The sequence below is a fragment of the Notolabrus celidotus genome, unplaced genomic scaffold (assembly GCF_009762535.1).
Source record: "Notolabrus celidotus isolate fNotCel1 unplaced genomic scaffold, fNotCel1.pri scaffold_142_arrow_ctg1, whole genome shotgun sequence".
In the NCBI taxonomy this organism is placed as follows: Eukaryota; Metazoa; Chordata; class Actinopteri; order Labriformes; family Labridae; genus Notolabrus; species Notolabrus celidotus.
Genome location: NW_023260019.1, coordinates 27,501 through 42,943, shown reverse-complemented (window position 1 = coordinate 42,943; position 15,443 = coordinate 27,501). Strand labels below are relative to the sequence as shown.

At 46.5% G+C, this 15,443-nt stretch overlaps 1 protein-coding gene across 1 annotated transcript in view; it reads right to left on the bottom strand.

Moving 5' to 3' along the window:
- Nucleotides 1-1,104: 1,104 nt before the first annotated feature.
- LOC117808706 (cyclin-dependent kinase 16-like) overlaps nt 1,105-15,443 on the bottom strand; it is a 19,200-nt gene continuing 4,861 nt past the window's right edge. Inside the window, exons 5-18 of the mRNA XM_034678390.1 lie at nt 14,981-15,109; nt 14,810-14,866; nt 12,433-12,547; nt 12,150-12,244; nt 11,896-11,958; nt 9,962-10,085; nt 9,210-9,330; nt 8,346-8,443; nt 8,040-8,145; nt 6,532-6,574; nt 6,006-6,096; nt 5,846-5,920; nt 1,788-5,495; nt 1,105-1,435 (exon numbers count right to left, since the gene is read on the bottom strand). Of these exons, the coding sequence (XP_034534281.1) occupies nt 5,455-5,495; nt 5,846-5,920; nt 6,006-6,096; nt 6,532-6,574; nt 8,040-8,145; nt 8,346-8,443; nt 9,210-9,330; nt 9,962-10,085; nt 11,896-11,958; nt 12,150-12,244; nt 12,433-12,547; nt 14,810-14,866; nt 14,981-15,109 (1,158 nt within the window). The 3' untranslated portion in view covers nt 1,105-1,435; nt 1,788-5,454. The remainder of the gene's footprint in view (nt 1,436-1,787; nt 5,496-5,845; nt 5,921-6,005; nt 6,097-6,531; nt 6,575-8,039; nt 8,146-8,345; nt 8,444-9,209; nt 9,331-9,961; nt 10,086-11,895; nt 11,959-12,149; nt 12,245-12,432; nt 12,548-14,809; nt 14,867-14,980; nt 15,110-15,443) is intronic.

Below are 15,443 nucleotides of genomic sequence, written 5' to 3'. Positions count from 1 at the left end.
CCTTCACTAACCCTCCTCCACTAACCCTCCTTCACTAACCCTCCTCCACTAACCCTCCTTCCCTACCCTCCTTCCCTAACCCTCCTTCCCTAACCCTCCTTCTATAACCCTCCTTCCCTAACCCTCCTTCTCTAACCCTCCTTCCCTAACCCTCCTTCACTAACCCTCCTTCACTAACCTTCCTTTCCTAACCCTTCTTCACTAACCCTCCTTCACTAACCCTCCTTCCCTAACCCTCCTTCACTAACCCTCTTTCCCTAACCCTCCTTCCCTAACCCTCCTTTACTAACCCTCCTTCCCTAACCCTCCTTCACTAACCCTCCTTCCCTAACCCTCCTTCACTAACCCTCCTTTACTAACCCTCCTTTACTAACCCTCCTTTACTAACCCTCCTTCCCTACTTCCCTAACCCTCCTTCTCTAACCCTCCTACCCTAACCCTCCTTCACTAACCCTCCTTCCCTACCCTCCTTCCCTAACCCTCCTTTCCCTAACCCTCCTTCCCTACCCTCCCTCCCTAACCCTCCTTCACTAACCCTCCTTCCCTACCCTCCTTCCCTAACCCTCCTTCCCTACCCTCCCTCCCTAACCCTCCTTCACTAACCCTCCTTCCCTAACCCTCCTTCCCTAACCCTCCCTCACTAACCCTCCTTTACTAACCCTCCTTCCCTACTTCCCTAACCCCCCTTCTCTAACCCTCCTTCTCTAACCCTCCTTCACTAACCCTCCTTCACTAACCCTCCTTTCCTAACCCTTCTTCACTAACCCTCCTTCCCTAACCCTCCTTCACTAACCCTCTTTCCCTAACCCTCCTTTACTAACCCTCCTTCCCTAACCCTCCTTCCCTAACCCTCCTTCCCTAACCCTCCTTCCCTACCCTCCCTCCCTAACCCTCCTTCACTAACCCTCTTTCTCTAACCCTCCTTCCCTAACCCTCCTTCCCTACCCTCCTTCCCTAACCCTCCTTCCCTACCCTCCCTCCCTAACCCTCCTTCACTAACCCTCCTTCACTAACCCTCCTTCCCTACCCTCCTTCCCTAACCCTCCTTCCCTACCCTCCCTCCCTAACCCATCATGTACAAACAGAGTCATTGTAAAAAAAAAATGATAATAAATAAACAGCTTTAATATTTTATATACTGTAAATATTTCCACAATATAAGTTGTAAACATACTTGTACACATGAACAAGATATAGTTTATTTTCCATTCTTTGACTGATACCTGAAGTAAACAGATCATTTATAGCATCAGATACGGTGCAGTGCTTTCTTGGCAGATGGAAGAAAAGTTAAAGAACAGCATAGAGGGGAAGGATCCGTCATGCAGTGCTGTACGTCACAGATAACTTTGGTATCATGTCCACCAACACCAAGCTTATTCCATTGAGAAGAGAAAACACCTCAGAGTCTCATGAAGGGTTAACTCTAACACACCTCAGAGTCTCATGAAGGGTTAACTCTAACACCTCAGAGTCACATGAAGGGTTAACTCTAACAACTCAGTCACATGAAGGGTTAACTCTAACACCTCAGAGTCACATGAAGGGTTAACTCTAACACCTCAGAGTCACATGAAGGGTTAACTCTAACACCTCAGAGTCACATGAAGGGTTAACTCTAACAACTCAGAGTCACATGAAGGGTTAACTCTAACACCTCAGAGTCACATGAAGGGTTAACTCTAACACCTCAGAGTCACATGAAGGGTTAACTCTAACACCTCAGAGTCACATGAAGGGTTAACTCTAACACCTCAGAGTCACATGAAGGGTTAACTCTATCACACCTCAGAGTCACATGAAGGGTTAACTCTAACACCTCAGAGTCACATGAAGGGTTAACTCTAACACCTCAGAGTCACATGAAGGGTTAACTCTAACACCTCAGAGTCACATGAAGGGTTAACTCTAACACCTCAGAGTCACATGAAGGGTTAACTCTAACACACCTCAGAGTCACATGAAGGGTTAACTCTAACACCTCAGAGTCACATGAAGGGTTAACTCTAACACCTCAGAGTCACATGAAGGGTTAACTCTAACACACCTCAGAGTCACATGAAGGGTTAACTCTTACACACCTCAGAGTCACATGAAGGGTTAACTCTTACACACCTCAGAGTCACATGAAGGGTTAACTCTAACACCTCAGAGTCACATGAAGGGTTGACTCTAACACCTCAGAGTCACATGAAGGGTTAACTCTAACACCTCAGAGTCACATGAAGGGTTAACTCTAACACCTCAGAGTCACATGAAGGGTTAACTCTTACACACCTCAGAGTCACATGAAGGGTTAACTCTAACACACCTCAGAGTCACATGAAGGGTTAACTCTAACACACCTCAGAGTCACATGAAGGGTTAACTCTAACACACCTCAGAGTCACATGAAGGGTTAACTCTAACACCTCAGAGTCACATGAAGGGTTAACTCTTACACAGTCAATCAGGTAGCAGGTGTGTCACCTGTTCAGATCTCAGGAAACAGCTCCTGAACCAGGTTTATAGATTAATCTGGATCAGACTCAGCTGTGTGTAGTTACATTCATCAGAACCTTTGAACATGTCGATCCAGACTTCAGGGAGACTCCTGGAGCTCGCCGTCTCTCTGTCGGGGAACATTCAGATTAAAGAACTCTGTTTGTTTCTTTAGCTTAGCATCAATGAAGACCAGGAAGGACCCTCACATACAGACTCAGGACAGTGACTCCAACAGAAATCCTGATCGCTGGTTGTCGTCTCAGATCATTATAATATTTCTCTACGTTTATAAAAAATATTCCTAACCCTGAAAACAAAATCCTAAAAAGTAAATCATTAACAAGTTTTGAAATATTAAAAATCTATGAAACAGACAAACTGTTGGTGAAGCTCCACCCAAAACCTCTAACGGGCCCCTCCCACGGGGCAGTGGGAGGGGCCTCATGATTGGATACAGCAGCAAGCTTTGAGACACGCTCCCATGACTACCATAGAAACACCAACAGTATGTTACCATGGTTACAGATCACACAAACAATCAGAGGTACATAAACAACATCATGAGAAATTACGCCTGAACGTTTTAAAGACGCCTGAACGTTTTAAAGACGCCTGAACGCTTTAAAGACGCCTGAACGTTTTAAAGACGCCTGAACGCTTTAAAGATGCCTGAACGCTTTAAAGACGCCTGAACGTTTTAAAGACGCCTGAACGTTTTAAAGACGCCTGAACGTTTTAAAGACGCCTGAACGCTTTAAAGACGCCTGAACGTTTTAAAGACGTCTGAGCGTTTTACAGACGCCTGAACGTTTTAAAGACGCCTGAACGTTTTAAAGACGCCTGAACGCTTTAAAGACGTCTGAACGCTTTAAAGACGCCTGAACGTTTTAAAGACGCCTGAACGTTTTAAAGACGCCTGAACGTTTTAAAGACGCCTGAACGTTTTAAAGACGCCTGAACGCTTTAAAGACGCCTGAACGTTTTAAAGACGCCTGAACGCTTTAAAGACGCCTGAACGTTTTAAAGACGCCTGAGTGTTTTAAAGACGCCTGAAAGCTTTAAAGACGCCTGAACGTTTTAAAGACGCCTGAACGTTTTAAAGACGCCTGAACGTTTTAAAGACGTCTGAACGCTTTAAAGACGCCTGAACGCTTTAAAGACGCCTGAACGTTTTAAAGACGCCTGAGTGTTTTAAAGACGTCTGAACGCTTTAAAGACGCCTGAACGTTTTAAAGACGCCTGAACGCTTTAAAGACGCCTGAACGCTTTAAAGACGTCTGAACGCTTTAAAGACGCCTGAACGTTTTAAAGACGTCTGAACATTTTAAAGACGCCTGAACGTTTTAAAGACGTCTGAACATTTTAAAGACGCCTGAACGCTTTAAAGACGCCTGAACGTTTTAAAGACGCCTCAACGTTGTAAAGACGCCTGAACGCTTTAAAGACGCCTGAACGTTTTAAAGACGCCTCAACGTTGTAAAGACGCCTGAACGCTTTAAAGACGCCTGAACGCTTTAAAGACGCCTGAACGTTTGAAAGATGCCTGAACGTTTGAAAGACGCCTGAACGCTTTAAAGACGCCTGAACGTTTTAAAGACGCCTCAACGTTGTAAAGACGCCTGAACGCTTTAAAGACGCCTGAACGCTTTAAAGACGCCTGAACGTTTTAAAGACGCCTGAACGTTTTAAAGACGCCTGAACGCTTTAAAGACGCCTCAACGTTGTAAAGACGCCTGAACGCTTTAAAGACGCCTGAACGCTTTAAAGACGCCTGAACGTTTGAAAGATGCCTGAACGTTTTAAAGACGCCTGAACGCTTTAAAGACGCCTGAACGTTTGAAAGACGCCTGAACGTTTGAAAGACGCCTGAACGTTTGAAAGACGCCTGAACGCTTTAAAGACGCCTGAACGCTTTAAAGACGCCTGAACGCTTTAAAGATGCCTGAACGCTTTAAAGACGCTTCAACGTTTTAAAGACGCCTGAACGCTTTAAAAGACGCCTGAACGCTTTAAAGACGCCTGAACGTTTTAAAGATGCCTGAACGTTTGAAAGACGCCTGAACGTTTGAAAGACGCCTGAACGCTTTAAAGACGCCTGAACGTTTTAAAGATGCCTGAACGCTTTAAAGACGCCTGAACGTTTTAAAGATGCCTGAACGTTTGAAAGACGCCTGAACGTTTGAAAGACGCCTGAACGCTTTAAAGACGCCTGAACGCTTTAAAGACGCCTCAACGTTTTAAAGACGCCTGAACGCCCTGATGTCACCTTACTGAACAGGAAGTTTAAATCTGAAGTAAACGTTGTGAGTCTTTACAATGAAAGGAAAGGAAATGATGAGCAGCAGTATTTGACCTCTCATGGACCTCAGTGTTTGGTACAACACTCTACAGTAAATATATCTACAGTATCACAGTCTGAGTGTACAACACACACATGCAGAACAGCAGGAAGGAGCTCCAGACTTTCAGAATAAGAGTCTTTCAGAATTAAATGGCTTCTCTTTGATTTGTTTCAGATAAATATCACTGGAGGTTCGATCTCCAGCGGCAGTGAAAACATTAAAAACACGTTAACGAACCCGTCATCCTGTGACATCATCAGCACTGATGTCACTGCGGTGAGTTTACGTCAGGTTAACGAGCTGCTGCAGAGTTCAGGTGTAAAAACAGGTGGAACGTGACTGTATCCAGGTGTTTCCATGACAACAAGGCAGCATCCCAGAACTCTTGGTTGTCAAGGATCCTGATAAAGTTTTTAAAAACTTGGTTTGAATCCGTGAAATGGAAGACAGATTTCAGTCCATGTCCCTTTAAGTCAATCATCGCTTCATGAGTTCAGGTCAATCTGTTGTCATAACAACAACATGCTGTGATGGGATCATTATTGCTTGGTTTTACTTCCTGTTCCTCAACAGCAGACCCCATCTCCTCAATGATGTCATACTGATGAACCCCGCCTCCTGGGTAAAGTCAGAAGAGCAGACTCCGCCTCCTGGTCGGACTCTCGGCTGCTGTAAACAAAACATTAATCATCCTTAATTCAAAAATAAACAACAGCAAATAAACAACAAACAAACAACAACAAATACACAACAAACAAAGATCAACAAACAAACAACAACAAACAACAACAAATACACAACAAACAAAGATCAACAAATACATAACAAATACACAACAACAAATAAAGAACAAACAAAGAACAACAAATACACAAAAAATACACAACAGCAAATACACAACAACAACAAACAAATAACAAATACAAATGTGTGCGTCAGTGTATGTGTGTGAGTCAGTGTGTGTGTGTGTGTGTGTGTGTGTGTTAGTGTGTATGTGCGTGTGTGTATGTGTGTGTTACCTGTCTCAGGTGGGACCGGCGCTCTGACTGTCTCTCTCTCCAGGTGAATCTCTGGCAGACTGAAGATGGACGTTGCTGAAATAAGCATCAGAGTAAGACTTGGTGATGTCATCATACACCGTGATGTCATCGATTTAAAGCAGGAAATGTTCCAACTTACTGTCAGGAAGTGACATCACTCTGCTGCCAAGGTTACTGAAGTAAGGATGAGACATGGAGTCTTGGGCAGAGATCCTCTTCTTCCCTTCAAACTTAAAATAAGAAACAATATGACGTGATGATGTCACTTCCTCTTTGAGTTCAGTGTTCTGTGAACACATTAACATTACAATAAATCATGTTTACAAATCAATAATTATAATTATTATATGTCTAATGTATAATAATTATTATGTTATCATTAATAGAATGATATAATCAGGATTCCTGTTATTGTTTATTATTTGGTTGGCCTGTGTCGAGTACAGAAAGTTATAAACCGAGCCGAGGATCAGATTCTGATCGGGCTCTAAAAAAAGATACATTTACTCCACAGGAATTGTTTGTTTGTTTGTTTGTTTGTTTGTTTGTTTGTCCAAATAAATCCCTCTCTGCCCGAATATCAATGACAACCCAATGAAACTGACACGCACACGTCAAGCCCAGAGAGACCTTCAGGGAACAACAGGTATGAGACGTTTACTGACCTGTAGGAACTTTGACAACAGCTCCACACCTTCACTGCTGAGCCTGAAGACACACATACACACACACACACACACACACACACACACACACACACACACACACACGCACGCACAGACACACAAACACAGATCAGTCTTTTCTTACTTTTTGTTTGTTCAAACAACAAATACACAGACAAAAAAACACTGCTGTGTACCTGTGTTTGTCACAGCTGTGTACCTGTGTTTGTCACAGCTGTGTACCTGTGTTTGTCACAGCTGTGTACCTGTGTTTGTCACAGCTGCTGTGTACCTGTGTTTGTCACAGCTGTGTACCTGTGTTTGTCACAGCTGCTGTGTACCTGTGTTTGTCACAGCTGTGTACCTGTGTGTGTCACAGCTGCTGTGTACCTGTGTTTGTCACAGCTGTGTACCTGTGTTTGTCACAGCTGTGTACCTGTGTTTGTCACAGCTGCTGTGTACCTGTGTTTGTCACAGCTGTGTACCTGTGTCACAGCTGTGTACCTGTGTTTGTCACAGCTGTATACCTGTGTGTCACAGCTGTGTACCTGTGTTTGTCACAGCTGTGTACCTGCATGTGTCACAGCTGTATACCTGTGTGTGTCACAGCTGTATACCTGTGTCACAGCTGTGTACCTGTGTGTGTCACAGCTGTGTACCTGCATGTGTCACAGCTGTATACCTGTGTGTGTCACAGCTGTGTACCTGTGTGTGTCACAGCTGTGTACCTGCGTGTGTCACAGCTGTGTACCTGTGTGTGTCACATCTGTATACCTGCATGTGTCACAGCTGTATACCTGTGTGTGTCACAGCTGTGTACCTGCGTGTGTCACAGCTGTATACCTGTGTGTGTCACAGCTGTGTACCTGTGTGTGTCACAGCTGTGTACCTGTGTGTGTCACAGCTGTGTACCTGTGTTTGTCACAGCTGTGTACCTGTGTGTTTCACAGCTGTATACCTGCGTGTGTCACAGCTGTATACCTGTGTGTGTCACAGCTGTGTACCTGTGTGTTTCACAGCTGTATACCTGCATGTGTCACAGCTGTGTACCTGTGTGTGTCACAGCTGTGTAGCTGTGTGTGTCACAGCTGTGTACCTGTGTGTGTCACAGCTGTGTACCTGTGTTTGTCACAGCTGTGTACCTGTGTGTTTCACAGCTGTATACCTGCGTGTGTCACAGCTGTATACCTGTGTGTGTCACAGCTGTATACCTGTGTGTTTCACAGCTGTATACCTGCATGTGTCACAGCTGTGTACCTGTGTGTGTCACAGCTGTGTACCTGCGTGTTTCACAGCTGTATACCTGCGTGTGTCACAGCTGTGTACCTGTGTTTGTCACAGCTGTGTACCTGCGTGTTTCACAGCTGTATACCTGTGTGTGTCACAGCTGTGTACCTGCATGTGTCACAGCTGTATACCTGTGTGTCACAGCTGTGTACCTGTGTTTGTCACAGCTGTGTACCTGCGTGTTTCACAGCTGTATACCTGCGTGTGTCACAGCTGTGTACCTGGGAGTGTGTGTGCTCAGTCTCTCCGCTCTGTATTGAGGGTAGCTGTAAGTCACAAAGTCGTGGTTTGAACTGATCCCAGGCCAGCTCTGCTCTGTGGGCGTACCTGCACACAAACACAGATACACACTTTATATTCACAACTAACTTTACAATGTACTACTAACAAACAATATACACACAAAGTACACACACACACACACACACACACACACACACACACACACACATACACACACTCACACACACACACACACACACACACACACACAGGACATTGAGAATAACCAAAGCTGATTGGCTCACCAAGAAGTTTAAAGATGAAGTGAAGCTCCTCCTCCACCGTCGAACCAGGAAACAGAGGACGACCTGTCGCCATCTCATAGAAGATACAACCCACACCCCTACAGACAGTCAGGCAGACAGACAGACAGACAGGCAGGAAGGCAGACAGAAGGACAGACAGACAGACAGACAGGCAGGCAGGCAGACAGACAGACAGGCAGACAGACAGACAGACAGACAGACAGACAGACAGGCAGACAGACAGGCAGGAAGGCAGACAGACAGACAGACAGACAGGCAGGAAGGCAGACAGAAGGACAGACAGACAGACAGACATGCAGACAGACAGGCAGGCAGGCAGACAGACAGGCAGGAAGGCAGACAGACAGACAGACAGGCAGGAAGGCAGACAGAAAGACAGACAGACAGACAGACAGGCAGGCAGGCAGACAGGCAGACAGACAGGCAGGCAGGCAGACAGGCAGACAGACAGGCAGACAGGCAGACAGGCAGGCAGACAGGCAGACAGACAGGCAGGCAGGCAGACAGACAGGCAGGAAGGCAGAGAGACAGACAGACAGGCAGGCAGGCAGACAGGCAGGCAGACAGGCAGGCAGACAGGCAGACAGACAGGCAGGCAGGCAGACAGACAGGCAGGAAGGCAGAGAGACAGACAGACAGACAGACAGGCAGACAGACAGGCACACAGACAGGCACACAGACAGGCAGGCAGGCAGACAGACAGACAGACAGACAGACAGACAGACAGACAGACAGACAGACAGACAGACAGAGTAATTTAGTATGACTGCATTAGTACTACAAAGTTTTGCCGTGGTCACACAGAGTACCATAACAGTACTTCAGTAGTACTGCAGGACTGACCACATGTCGATGTGGGTGGAGTAATCGGTGCTGCCCAGCAGGATGTCCGGCGGTCTGTACCACAGTGTCACCACCTCGTTAGAGTACGTCTTTGTCGGGATCGACTTTGCTCTCGCCAAACCTGAAACAGGCAGAACACGTGTTTGGCACTTCGTTCCAGTCCCTTAAAGCGCTAAGGGACTCATGTTGAGTGTAAACAGACAAACAGCTGCTGTCAGTCTGCATGTTGATCTAGTACACAGTAGTATATATGTCTAGTATAAAGGGATGCACTGATGTATAGCACAGTAGTATATATGTCTAGTATAAAGGGATGCACTGATGTATAGCACAGTAGTATATATGTCTAGTATAAAGGGATGCACTGATGTATAGTACACAGTAGTATATATGTCTAGTATAAAGGGATGCACTGATGTATAGTACAGTAGTATATATGTCTAGTATAAAGGGATGCACTGATGTATAGCACAGTAGTATATATGTCTAGTATAAAGGGATGCACTGATGTATAGTACAGTAGTATATATGTCTAGTATAAAGGGATGCACTGATGTATAGTACACAGTAGTATATATGTCTAGTATAAAGGGATGCACTGATGTATAGCACAGTAGTATATATGTCTAGTATAAAGGGATGCACTGATGTATAGTACACAGTAGTATATATGTCTAGTATATCTCTCTTCTCATCCTTAGTACTCTCAGCTGACTTCTTCTTCCTGCTCAGAGGAAAGGAGTCAAGCTCACCAAAGTCAGCCAGTTTGAGCTCTCCTCGCTCGTTGATCAGGAGGTTTTGGGGTTTCAGGTCTCTGTGGAGAACTTTCCTCCGATGACAATACGACAAACCACGTAGCAACTGAAAAAGGAAGAGCTGAGAGAAAAACAAAGCCGTCACCAAAGAGCAGAGAGCGCTGCAGAGTGACCCACAGAGCAGCCTACAGAGTGACCCACAGAGCAGAGAGCGCTGATCCACAGAGCAGAGAGCGCTGCAGAGTGACCCACAGAGCAGCCTACAGAGTGACCCACAGAGCAGCCTACAGAGTGACCCACAGAGCAGAGAGCGCTGATCCACAGAGCAGAGAGCGCTGCAGAGTGACCCACAGAGCAGCCTACAGAGTGACCCACAGAGCAGCCTACAGAGTGACCCACAGAGCAGCCTACAGAGTGACTCACAGAGCAGCCTACAGAGTGACTCACAGAGCAGCCTACAGAGTGACCCACAGAGCAGAGAGCGCTGCAGAGTGACCCACAGAGCAGCCTACAGAGTGACCCACAGAGCAGCCTACAGAGTGACCCACAGAGCAGCCTACAGAGTGACTCAGAGCAGCCTACAGAGTGACTCACAGAGCAGCCTACAGAGTGACCCACAGAGCAGCCTACAGAGTGACTCACAGAGCAGCCTACAGTGTGACCCACAGAGCAGCCTACAGAGTGACCCACAGAGCAGCCTACAGTGTGACCCACAGAGCAGCCTACAGAGTGACCCACAGAGCAGCCTACAGAGTGACCCACAGAGCAGCCTACAGAGTGACCCACAGAGCAGTCTACAGAGTGACCCACAGAGCAGCCTACAGTGTGACCCACAGAGCAGTCTACAGAGTGACCCACAGAGCAGCCTACAGTGTAACCCACAGAGCAGCCTACAGAGTGACCTACAGAGCAGCCTACAGAGTGATCCACAGAGGAGCCTACAGAGTGACCCACAGAGCAGCCTACAGAGTGACCCACAGTGCAGCCTACAGAGTGACCCACAGAGCAGCCTACAGAGTGACCCACAGAGCAGCCTACAGAGTGACCCACAGAGCAGCGTACAGTGTGACCCACAGGGCAGCCTACAGAGTGACCCACAGTGCAGCCTACAGAGTGACCCACAGAGCAGCCTACAGAGTGATCCACAGAGCAGCCTACAGAGTGACCCACAGAGCAGCCTACAGTGTGACCCACAGGGCAGCCTACAGAGTGACCCACAGGGCAGCCTACAGAGTGATCCACAGAGCAGCCTACAGAGTGACCCACAGGGCAGCCTACAGAGTGACCCACAGGGCAGCCTACAGAGTGACCCACAGAGCAGCCTACAGAGTGACCCACAGGGCAGCCTACAGAGTGACCCACAGAGCAGCCTACAGAGTGACCCACAGAGCAGCCTACAGAGTGACCCACAGAGCAGCCTACAGTGTGACCCACAGGGCAGCCTACAGAGTGACCCACAGTGCAGCCTACAGAGTGACCCACAGAGCAGCCTACAGAGTGACCCACAGAGCAGCCTACAGTGTGACCCACAGAGCAGCCTACAGTGTGACCCACAGTGCAGCCTACAGTGTGACCCACAGGGCAGCCTACAGAGTGACCCACAGAGCAGCCTACAGAGTGACCCACAGAGCAGCCTACAGAGTGACCCACAGAGCAGCCTACAGAGTGACCTACAGAGCAGCCTACAGAGTGACCCACAGAGCAGCCTACAGTGTGACCCACAGAGCAGCCTACAGAGTGACCTACAGAGCAGCCTACAGAGTGATCCACAGAGCAGCCTACAGTGTGACCCACAGAGCAGCCTACAGAGTGACCCACAGAGCAGCCTACAGAGTGACCTACAGAGCAGCCTACAGAGTGACCCACAGTAGTTCTGTGATGTTGTGGAGACTGTAACTTAGTACCAACAGATGTAGTGAAAGTATTCTTACTTTGACATTGTGGACATCGATGCTGTTTCCACAGTCGTCCAGATACTGTTTAAGATCTTTATCCTGAAAAATTAAAATAAGAAAAATCCTTCAACAATCAACACACCAAAAAAAACATAGACCTGTGTGTGTGTGTGTGTGTGTGTGTGTCTGTGTGTGTGTGTGTGTGTGTGTGTGTGTGTGTGTGTGTGTAGTGTGTGTGTGTGTGTGTGTGTGTGTGTGTGTCTGTGTCTGTGTGTGTGTGTGTGGCTCACCAGATACTCAAACACCAGGGTGAGGGATTTCTGGGTGTGGATGATGTCATGAAGGGTGACGATGTTGGCATGTTTCAGATCCTTCAAAAGAGACACTGAGGTAGAAAACACACACATTTACACACACACTTCTACAGATGACAATCAACATACACTGTTACGCTTCATACTACAGTTATACTGATGGTCCCTGTGCTTCCATTCGACACCAGCACCATGTTCAACAAAACTGTAGTATTACTGCATGGTCATTACTTGTGTTAGGGTATTACTGCAGTAATACCTTCTCTGATCGCAGTACAAGGAGCTCCTTCTTCGTGCTCAAGACGAATTTCTTTCAGAGCAACAAGATTCTCTGTGAGTTTACTGCGTCCTTTATACACTGTAGCATAAGTCCCCTGCAGACAGACAGGTGAGAGACAGACAGGTGAGAGACAGACAAGTTAGAAACAGACAGGTTAGAAACAGACCGGTGAGAAACAGTCAGGTGAGAAACAGTCAGGTGAGAAACAGTCAGGTGAGAAAAAGTCAGGTGAGAAACAGACAGGTGAGAAACAGACAGGTGAGAAACAGACAGGTGAGAAACAGACAGGTGAGAGACAGACAGGGGAGAGACAGACAAGTTAGAAACAGACCGGTGAGAAACAGTCAGGTGAGAAACAGTCAGGTGAGAAACAGTCAGGTGAGAAACAGTCAGGTGAGAAACAGTCAGGTGAGAAACAGACAGGTGAGAAACAGTCAGGTGATAAACAGACAGATAGACTCAGACTGCTATAGACTTAGACTGCTATAGACTCAGACTGTTATAGGCCCAGACTGTTATAGACTCAGACTGTTATAGGCTCAGACTGTTATAGGCTCAGACTGTTATAGACTCAGACTGTTATAGGCTCAGACTGTTATAGGCTCAGACTGTTATAGACTCAGACTGTTATAGGCTCAGACTGTTATAGGCTCAGACTGTTATAGACTCAGACTGTTATAGGCTCAGACTGTTATAGGCTCAGACTGTTATAGACTCAGACTGTTATAGGCTCAGACTGCTATAGGCTCAGACTGTTATAGACTCAGACTGTTATAGGCTCAGACTGTTATAGGCTCAGACTGCTATAGACTCAGACTGTTATAGGCTCAGACTGTTATAGGCTCAGACTGTTATAGGCTCAGACTGTTATAGGCTCAGACTGCTATAGACTCAGACTGTTATAGGCTCAGACTGTTATAGGCTCAGACTGTTATAGGCTCAGACTGCTATAGACTTAGACTGTTATAGGCTCAGACTGTTATAGACTCAGACTGTTATAGACTCAGGCTGTTATAGACTCAGACTGTTATAGACTCAGACTGCTATAGACTCAGACTGTTATAGACTCAGGCTGTTATAGACTCAGACTGTTATAGACTCAGACTGCTATAGACTCAGACTGTTATAGACTCAGACTGCTATAGGCTCAGACTGTTAAAGGCTCAAACTGTTATAGGCTCAGACTGCTATAGACTCAGACTGTTATAGACTCAGACTGCTATAGACTCAGACTGCTATAGGCTCAGACTGTTATAGACTCAGACTGCTATAGACTCAGACTGTTATAGACTCAGACTGCTATAGACTCAGACTGCTATAGACTCAGACTGTTATAGACTCAGACTGTTATAGGCTCAGACTGTTATAGACTCAGACTGTTATAGACTCAGACTGTTATAGGCTCAGACTGTTATAGACTCAGACTGTTATAGACTCAGACTGTTATAGACTCAGACTGCTATAGGCTCAGACTGTTATAGGCTCAGACTGTTATAGACTCAGACTGCTATAGACTCAGACTGCTATAGACTCAGACTGCTATAGACTCAGACTGCTATAGACTCAGACTGCTATAGGCTCAGACTGTTATAGACTCAGACTGCTATAGGCTCAGACTGTTATAGACTCAGACTGCTATAGACTCAGACTGCTATAGACTCAGACTGTTATAGACTCAGACTGTTATAGGCTCAGACTGTTATAGACTCAGACTGTTATAGGCTCAGACTACTTCAGTCTTAGACTGCTTGGGGTCCTTACAGACTGAGCTTGTGTCTCTCCCATGTTTTATTAATGCATGATAATAACCTTGAATGGTTTGTAGTTTCCTGTAGATGGCAGCTGTAGACCGGCCGGTCTTACTGACTTAAATAACATCACAGATCAGACCACGATAGTCTAGACCTGTTTTTTTTTGTGTCTTTCAGTCAGACCTAACCACAGGAAATCCCTCAACTGTTTGTGAACCTGCAGCTTAAGTCCAGAATCTATCAGGGACGAGCAGGGGAAGGGTTTTTGTATTCAAGCTCCTATAAGCAGTTTCCAGCTGGCTGTGAAACAGACTAAAATGAGCATTGATATATTTGAATATTCTCCATAAGTGAACAAGATTATTTCTTTAATGAAGCCCTAAACCTGCTGCAGCAGGGTGTGTGACAGACGAAGGGATGAACAGCACGCTGCTGAACCTGAGACTGTTACGTGGTCCGTCGGTCTGATTAGAGTCAGCACGGTGAAATGATCGTGTGAAGCCTGGAGGTGAAAATCAGCCAAGACATGAGAGGAACGCTAACACTGACGCCTTTATCTAAAGCAGCTCACACGGTTTATTCTGCCTCATCAGGTGTGTCCTCACCTCGCCCAGTTTGTCCAGTTTGATGTATGTCTCCAGTTTCCCAAAACCAATCTCTGACTGCAAAGACAGACAGGTTTCACATTTCAACACTTCTCTATTGAGAGTAGGGAAGGACACGTGGTCGTATTATCTTTAGTAACGAGTGTCATGCAAGAGTGGAAGCACACATACCAAGGACGCTCTGCGCAGCCGCCGGCTGATTGGCTGATCAAACAGAGATGGACCAATCACATTAAACTTCTCCAGGTAACCGTCAGGAAGACGGATATCAGCCGGCAACGACAGCCGTTTGTTTATGTCCTGACACAGCAAAGACAGGGAGACAGAGAGAGACAAAGAGAGGGAGACAGGGAGAGACAAAGAGAGGGGGACAGGGACAGACAAGAGAGACAAAGAGGGAGACAGAGAGAGACAAAGAGGGAGAGAGGGAGAGACAAGGAGGGAGACAGGGAGAGACAAAGATAGGGGACAGGGACAGAGAAAGAGAGACAAAGAGGGAGACAGAGAGAGACAAAGAGGGAGAGAGGGAGAGACAAGGAGGGAGACAGGGAGAGACAAAGATAGGGGACAGGGACAGACAAGAGAGACAAAGAGGGAGACAGAGAGAGACAAAGAGGGAGAGAGGGAGAGACAA